Below are 8,536 nucleotides of genomic sequence, written 5' to 3' on the forward strand. Positions count from 1 at the left end.
AGCGACCGTTCAAAAGTTTACAACGGCACTGGGGAGTGTGTGAAAGCGACTTTACGCTTTTCACACTTAAGGACCCTTGCAGCATCTCCGGCGGAGGAGGAGGGGGGGGTGTCACGCGATCAAAATTCCGACGCTTGGCAACTGACTCGTATTTACGACGGTCGCCGCATCCCGGGCGAGTCAGGTGGTCCCCTTTTTGCGACCGTCTGACCTACAAAGTCATGGGGGAACGCCGGATTCGCTGAACAACCCTATGACTGGGGAAAAAAAAAGATGATTAAAAACGGGCCAGGCACAGGAACAACCCATTTTATGACCTAACGACTTGTTATTTTGGTCGTATGTCGAGGACTCCCTATAAAATGTCCCTTTTTTCTCCCCCCCCCCCCTTTTTCTTCGGCAGTTTACTTCAGCACCTAGTGAAACTTCACCGAGACGTTTCCCCATCCAGGAACAGCGGCCGGGAGAGGCGCAAGGGGCCAAGTCTTCCAGCGCCAGCTTCCCCTCCATATACCCCCCTCGCCCCTCCCTCCCCTCCCCCGTGTGTGTGTGTGTGAGTGTGCGTTGCGTGTGGGTGTCTTGTAAATAGCCCGATTTGTTATTTATACCTATACATATATACATATATATATACATATATATATATACATAAGATATATATATATTATATTATATTATATTTTGTCTGTTTGTAGATTTCTATCTAGACTTTCTATGTGTCGCAGAATCTCACCCCTCCGGGTTTCGCCCCCCCCCCCGCCGCCCCTTTCTCCGTGTTTTTTCAGCGTCTTTGATTTTTAATGATGAACCTTTGAGGACCAAGACTCGCCTGCCGGATTCTGCCGTCCGTATTCCCCCTTCCCCAATTCGGTGGGCTCCTGACCCCCTTCCCTTTTCCCCCCCCCCCTTCCCAGGAAACTGCCACACCGAGCGTGCCCGACCTTGGATCGTCTCTCCCCATCCCCTTTCCCTCCTCCAGATAATCGGGAATCTGAAAGATCCTTAGTAAGAAGCCGGGTGTAGTTGCGGGTACAAACCCTCCATGGTCCGGGAGAAGTTCTCCCTCTTCGGAGTCGCTTCCCCCCGTTTATTCTCTTCGGCCAGGCTGCTAGTCCTCAGTGTCTTTGCCATCTCTCCTCCCATCTTAACTTTTCTCACACACACACACACACACACACACACACACCACCCGGGCCTGCCTGGCAATCTCTCCTCTTCACCTTTTATTTATTAACTTATTCGACTTATCGTACTGCCATTTTTTTTTGGCGGGTGTGTGCGTGTGTGTGTGTGTCCCGTAAGTGTCTGAGCTCGCCTGGCGTTGGGGAGTTAGCGCCGCCTTTCCCGGGGACGGTCCCGAGTGCGAATCCTCCCGCTCTCTTGCCTCCTCCGAACCACGGTGGATTTTTTACTGCCATTCACATTCTTGTTGTAGAAAAATGCTTCTCTCTCTCTCTCTCTCTCTCTCTCTCTCTCTCTCTCTCTCTCTCTCTCTTTCTCTCGTGTTGTTTTGATTTTGGAACAACCGGCGACACAACGAGCTTGTGATTAACAATTACATTCCATCTCAAAGGAGACGAGAAGACAAGTTCCCGCCCCCCTCCCTTCTTAGGACCTGCGTTTCTTGTGATCACTGCCTCAAAACCTGTAAGGAGTTGCGTGCCTGTGTGTGTGTGTGTGTGTGTGTATGTGTACGTGTGAGTACAATAAGAGCAAACGGAGGAGGAGGAGGAGGAGTTGGTGTGTGTGTGTGTGTGTGTATGTGTGCTCCTGCCTATCTCCTTGCAGAAGAGCTTTTGCTGAACTGAAGAACAACAAAAACAAAAAATCAGCGGATTTGGCCACCGGCGGCGGAGTCGTTCTCACTTATTCTCAGAATTAATTTATATCGCTCGACGCCGACGCCGCCGTTCTCTTTTCTCAACGGGGGTCCTGCTAACCCAAGAGGCAGAAGGCGGTTTAAAGCAGGAGACTGGTGCGAATGGCTGTGGATAAGAGACACTCGACACCCCCCCTTCCTCCTCCTCCTCCTCCTCCTCTTTGTGCACCCCCCCTCCCCACGTTGGCCCTGTCCAAGCCTGGCCACTTTTTCAGCTTTGCAAAAACGTCGTCGTAGTTGTGAATACTTGTGACGAGTGAGCTCCTCCTTGATTACCCCCCCCCCGTGTTGTTTTTTTTTCAGCACAAACTGCCATGTTTCCTGAGCCTGTTTATAACATCGGCTACCTGTGAGGTTGTCTTGTTTTTTTAAAAGTGGGGTTTCCCCCCCCCTTTGGGTACCCCCCTTCCCTCGCCTTCCCTCTCCTCTTCTCCCCCCCCTCTCTTTCCTCCCCAAACAGGAGGAAACAGCTGTTATCTTGCCTGTACGCAAATTGCTCCATTTTGGGGGGTCCAAGGAAACCCCCTTTTTTTTAAGAGGAAGAAGGAAGAGAACCACAGCAGACGTCTGCAAAAACATTGGGGACACGGGGGGGCGGTCCTCGGCAGGAAAAAAATGGATTTTGGGGGAGCGTGGGAAGGGAGGGGGGAGGCTGGGGAAAAAAGGGTCGAAGCGAAAGGTTTGGGACGGTCTCCTGGCTCCAAGTTTGGAGGGACGACGGAGTGAGGAGAACTTGCAACAGTTGAGCGTGGTCTTCGCTTCCATCCTCTCCTTCTCAAGCTGGGGAAGAGGGGGGGGGGGCTGGGGAGAGAAGAGTGTGTGTGTGGGGGGGGAACCCCTCGAGAAATGGAGCCCCAGGGACAGAAAGGACGCATAAGTCTTCCATATATAGTCTAGGAGAAGAGCCGTCGTCGATGGTAGAAGGGACACTGGAGCATCTTCTCAAAGCTCACCTTATTAAAAGGCGAGATTTTGGGGGGTGGGTGGGGGCCAAGCTTTGTTTGTTTGGAGGGGCTCCAATTTGGGGGGGGTGTTGGAAGAGGAAGGGAAGGCGGGTGGAGGGGGGCATAAGTCCCCCCCCCCATTGTGAGTCGATGAACAGTTGGGCAGACTTTTGCAAGGGGTTCCACACAACACACTTGGCGCTGTCCGTTGTGCTGAAATATTTTTAAAAAATGCCTTTTAATCAAAGCGACTTGGCGTGAAAAGGGGCTCCCGAAATCCTCGTAAAAATCGGTGGCTTTCTGCGCACCCCCCCCCCCAAAAAAAAAATTAAGCTGCTTTCAAGACGGGTGGACTTCCAACTTCCAGCCTACAGGTTGACACATCCAGATGGCTGGTGAATACTGGGAATTGGAAGTCCGTCCGTCTTTTTTTAAGTGGCCGAGGTTGAGAAAGAATTGGAATAGAGAAAGGTGTAAGAGATTATTATTATTATTTTATTGTTATTATTATTATTATTGGGGGGGAGGAAAAAAAAGGGGCTGCCCCTCTCCAGCTGGCCAGCAGGTGTCGCTGTGGATGCATGACTTGCCCAAGGAGATGGGAAGAAAAAAAAGAGAATTAAAAGGGAATAAAAACGGATCCCAGCCAAAGCAGACTACGGATGGGAAGGTGGTTTCCTTGAGTAACTGCCCAAGCCAGCCCTGCTCCTCAAAAGAGCAGGGAAAAGGGGAGTCAAATCCAATCTGGGATACGAGCAGGGGTTTGACTATGCTGTGAAAACAAGAAACAAAACCAAGAAATAACTCGTTGGTATTTGGAGAGGGAAAAAAAACATAAAAACCTACAATAAATAAATGTCCTGTGGAGAATGACCCAAGACTTGTCTATTTTTTTTTTCCCCCCTCTTAGGTGGATTTCTTTCGGTGCAAAGAGGGAGGGGGTGTGTGTCTCCCTGGAAATTATAGTATTTCTTTTATCCAATGCTTAATGGCGAGAGCGGTGTGAGTGACCGATCAGGCTGAAAAATGGATTTCTGTGCTTTTTATTTTTTATTTTATTTTTTTGTCTTCTGGAAATACATGATTTTAGGGGAGTTAGGCAATAAAGTTCCTTCCTTTTGCCCCTCTTCTCTTTCTTTCCTTCCTTCCGTCCCTCTTCCCTTCTTTTCCCCCCTCCCTCTCTCCTCTACCTTGATTTTTTTCCCTTCCTTCCTTCCTTCATCCCTTCCCTTCCTCTCCCTTGACCAGTCAAAGAGTTAATTCGATGCAAGAGTTTGTTCTTAAATCGCACAGTGGCTCCCTGCTTGAATTTCCAGAGTGCCACATGGACCCTGTAGTACCCCTCTGTGGGGCGGGGGAGGGGCACCCTGTCACTCTTTTGGGCCTGCAGCATGCTCCCTTTCAGACGAGGCTGCAGCGTCTGTTTTTTATTGCTTCGCCAAAAGCAATCTCAGAAGTGTTCGTGGCACCCCCGCCTCCTGGTTGCAAAACCCCAATTTTAACTTTTTTTCTTTTAATTTTTTTTTTGGGGGGGGGCGTATTTATGGAGAAAAGAAAGACCCGGACCTGCATGAAGGCAGAGGGAACATTTAGCGGGGGAGAGAGAGAGAGAAAAAGGGAGAGAAAGAGAAAAAAGGAGAGGAGAGAAAAAAAAGGGAGAAAAAAGGAGAGGAGGGAGAGAAAGAAAGATGGAGAAAAGGAAAAAGGAGGAGGGGGCAGAAAGAAGAGAAAGAAAAAGAAGAGAGAGAGAGAGCGAAGCGGGGGAAAAAATCCTGAATTTTACGCCTGTCTCTGGATGCTCTTTACTTCCTCTCCAAGGATAAGAATATTTTTATAGAGAGCAATTCGGACTCTTCCCTTACGATCTGTCGGACTGGCTGCCTCAAGGAATTCTGGGAGTTGAAGTCCAGAGGGCCTGTAAAGGGGCCAGAGTTACCCACCCTGGCTGCCTCAAGGAATTCTGGGAGTTGAAGTCCAGAGGGCCTGTAAAGGGGCCAGAGTTACCCACCCTGGCTGCCTCAAGGAATTCTGGGAGTTGAAGTCCAGAGGGCCTGTAAAGGGGCCAGAGTTACCCACCCTGGCTGCCTCAAGGAATTCTGGGAGTTGAAGTCCAGAGGTCCTGTAAAGCAGCCAGAGTTACCCACCCTGGCTGCCTCAAGGAATTCTGGGAGTTGAAGTCCAGAGGTCCTGTAAAGGGGCCAGAGTTACCCACCCTGGCTGCCTCAAGGAATTCTGGGAGTTGAAGTCCAGAGGTCCTGTAAAGGGGCCAGAGTTACCCACCCCGTTAGAGAAAGAATATAAAGATATAATGCAGGGATGATACAAGGGTATCTTCTGCCTGCAGCAGGGGTGGTGGTGGTGGGACTAGACGACCTCTAAGGTCCCTTCCAACCCTGTGATCCTGTGTTAGACCCTTCCCCACCCACCCAGCTCTTTGTGCAAGACCCTCCACCACACACACACACACACACACACGAGGCTCAAAACTCAGCCCAGGTCACGGAGGCCGGGCACCAACTGCAGGAAGCCAAGAGCTGTTTTTCCAGTCGGCTGCAAGGAGAAAGAAGAGCCGGGCCCTGGGGTGGCTTTTTGCTATTAATAAATGCGACTCCTCTAACGACGAGGGGAACAGAGTGTCCTCACCTCCTGACCCAGCTTTTGCTGCAGAGGATTCGGCCCTCGGCTGGCATCTCGGGAGGCGAGGTTGCCGAGTGGCAGGCCTGGAGGGGCCGGCAACCCTCCACCGGGGATGGGCGAGGCCGGGTGGCACTCAAGGTGCCCAGGAAGGAGCTTCAGAAAGGATGGAGACAAACAGACAGGGCGACAGAGAAGAGGACGGAGGGATGGAGGAAGGAATAATAAAGGCTCTGGAGCGCGATTGAATCCCTAAATCAAGGGTTTCTCGAGCTGAGCCGGGTGAATGCAAACCCCACTCTTTCCTAGCGCTGATGGTGCTCCCTAGTTGGGTCATGAAATGTCTGCTGGAATATATCCAAGCTCAGAGAGCACCAAGGACCACACAGTCATTGTTCTCCTCCTCCTCCTCCTCCTCCTCCTCTCCTATTCTGCAAACCTCCATCTCTTCTAGCACTGATGGTGTTCCCTAGTTGGGTCACGAAACGTCTGCAAGAAAACGACCAAGCTCAGAGAACTCCAAGGACCCCACAATCATCATCTTCTTCTTCTTCTTCTTCTTCTTCTTCTTCTTCTTTTTCCTCCTCCTCCTCCTCCTCCTTGCAAACCCCCCTCCCTTCTAGCACTGACGATGTTCCCAAGTTGGGTCATGAAACATCTGCAAGAAAACAAGCTCAGACAGCACCAAGGACCCCACAGTCGTCGTCCTCCTCCTCCAAACCTCCATCTCTTCTAGCACTGATGGTGTTCCCTAGTTGGGTCATGAAACATCTGCAAGAAAATGACCAAGCTCAGAGAACGCCAAGGACCCCACAATCTTCCTCCTCCTCCTCCTTCTCCTCCCTCTTCCCTCTATTCTGCAAAGCCCCCTCTCTTCTAGCACTGATGATGTTACCTAGTTGGGTCATGAAACGTCTTCAAGAAAACCACCCAGCTCAGAGAGCGCCAAGGACCCATCAGTTCTCCTCCTCCTCCTCCTCCTCCTCCTCCTCCTCCTCCTCCTCCTCCTCCTCCTCCTCCTCCCTATCTCCTTTTCCTCCATTCTGCCATCCTCACTCTCTACCAGCCCTGACAACGTTACCTAGTCTGTTAATGAAACGTCTACAAGCAAAGCACCAAGCTTAGAGACACACACACACACACACACCCAGCAACCCCACAATATATCTTTTCTTTCCCCCTGCAGCAATTAGAGGAGTGGATTAAAGATAATAATACCTTGCTTTCGGTTTGACAACATCTGTTCTTGGAATTGATTTCAGTCACGATGAATTGAGAAATTCTTGCGGCTGTAAAAAAAACCAAACACCTAGAAAATGCCAGGGGGGGGGGGAACAGATCAAAATGTGGGGGTTTTTTTTCCTCCCACATATCTTGGGAACATGTATAATCATACATAAGGAGTCCAGCCCTGCTTAGTACATTTCCTGCTCTGCTAAAAAAAATAAATCACAGTTTTCCTAAGTCAGGCTGAGTCCCTGGTGACACATCCATCTTCATGCTATTTTTAACAGCGGTTTTGTTTTGACCTGCTTTGGGGATGTATTCCAGGACTCCCGTTAGAACCGGTAGATTTCCTGGTGGTCTCTTTTCCAGCATCACCCCACCCAGCTTTCAAGACACGATACAAGGTTGCAGCCAGCCCTTCACCCATGACCGCAACTGAGCCCCCAGAAATTCCGTCGCTAAGCGAGGCAGTTCTAAGTGCCCCCGTTTTGCCACCCTTCTCGCCACTGTTGCTAAGTGAATCGCCGCAGTTGATAAGCCGGGAACACGACTGTTAAGTGAATCTGTCTTCCCCCTCAACTTTGCTCGTCTGAAGGTCCCCTAAGGGGATCAGGTGACACACACACACACACACACACACACACACACACGGCCACTGCAAAACCGTCATAAATAGTAGTCAGTTTCCAAGTCTCCAAAGTTTGATCGTAGTGTGCTGCCAAAGGGTCGTTAAGTGTGAAAAACGGCAAGTTACTTTTTTTCAGTGCCCTCGTCACTCTGAAAGGATGCGAAACGAAAGTTTGCAAACCGGACGTCAATGCCACGAACCTCAAATGTTTTTGCTTTTGACAACCAATGGAGATGCGACCATTTTCCTTCATATGTTTTACTCTTTGAGTTAGAGTTAGATGACGCTGGTGGGGAGGAACGTCCACAAGAGTTTAGCTAGACATAGCAACGCTGAACCTAGTGTGAGAACCAAGGTTATTGAAAAAAAGAGATGATAAGAATTGGCGGGCTGGAGAGCTGAGGAGAAGCCCGCCTTTCAAACTAATTGGGGAATGTGATTTAGGACTGTTAATTGGAGGAGGGAATTGTGCTTTGAGACTATGTGCTCAGCGGAGGGGAACTCAGGTTTTGGCGTCGACTGTGTTAGCGCCGATGCTGTGCTCCTCAAATAAAGATTCTTTAAGGTGGTAAACAATGCCTCGAAGTTCTTTTGAAGAGTTTCATCTGTCAGAACTGTGACACCGAGAAAGATCTGTACGGTTCCCTTTCCTTTCTGATCAATAGAACTTGTGGTGGCTAGAGGACGATGGGGGCTGTAGTCCAACCATCTGGTGAGCCGCAAGTGTGGAAAAGAGGAGGAGGGATTTGGAAGTTTTACAGGAGGGTCTCAAGGACCCACCACACACACACACACACACACACACATAAGCATCGGTCCCATCGGTCCTATGCTTTAACCTTCCCTTTTTTTTTTTTTGAGGAAGGGCTGATAGTAACCCCTTTACGGCTAATACTTGACTTACAACAGTTTGTTTAGAGACTGCTGGAAATTACAACAGCCTTGAAAAAAAGTGGCTCGCACCATTTCAGCATCCCTGCGGTCATGTGGTCAAAATTTGGATGCTTGGCAACTGTTTCGTACTTATGACGGGTTCCGCGTCCCTGGGGTCATGTGATTATTGAAGTCAAGGGGAAAGCCAGACTCACTTAACAACCATGTTACCAACAGAACAGTGACTCACTTGTGACTCAGAGCCGTGGCAAGAAAGAATACGATAGGACAGGATGGGAATGGATAGAATGAAATAGAATAGAATAATGAAGAAAGAGATTAGAATAGAGT

General features: G+C 49.7%; 1 protein-coding gene across 1 annotated transcript in view; it reads left to right on the forward strand.

The window, feature by feature from the left end:
* LOC308677380 (vesicle-associated membrane protein 2) overlaps positions 1-2,522 on the forward strand; it is a 19,022-nt gene extending 16,500 nt beyond the window's left edge. Inside the window, exon 5 of the mRNA XM_081343683.1 lies at positions 404-2,522. Coding sequence (XP_081199809.1) covers positions 404-420 — 17 coding nt within the window. The 3' untranslated portion in view covers positions 421-2,522. The remainder of the gene's footprint in view (positions 1-403) is intronic.
* Positions 2,523-8,536: the final 6,014 nt, after the last annotated feature.

This window comes from Vipera berus (assembly GCF_964194415.1).
Source record: "Vipera berus genome assembly, chromosome: Z".
NCBI classification, from domain to species: Eukaryota; Metazoa; Chordata; class Lepidosauria; order Squamata; family Viperidae; genus Vipera; species Vipera berus.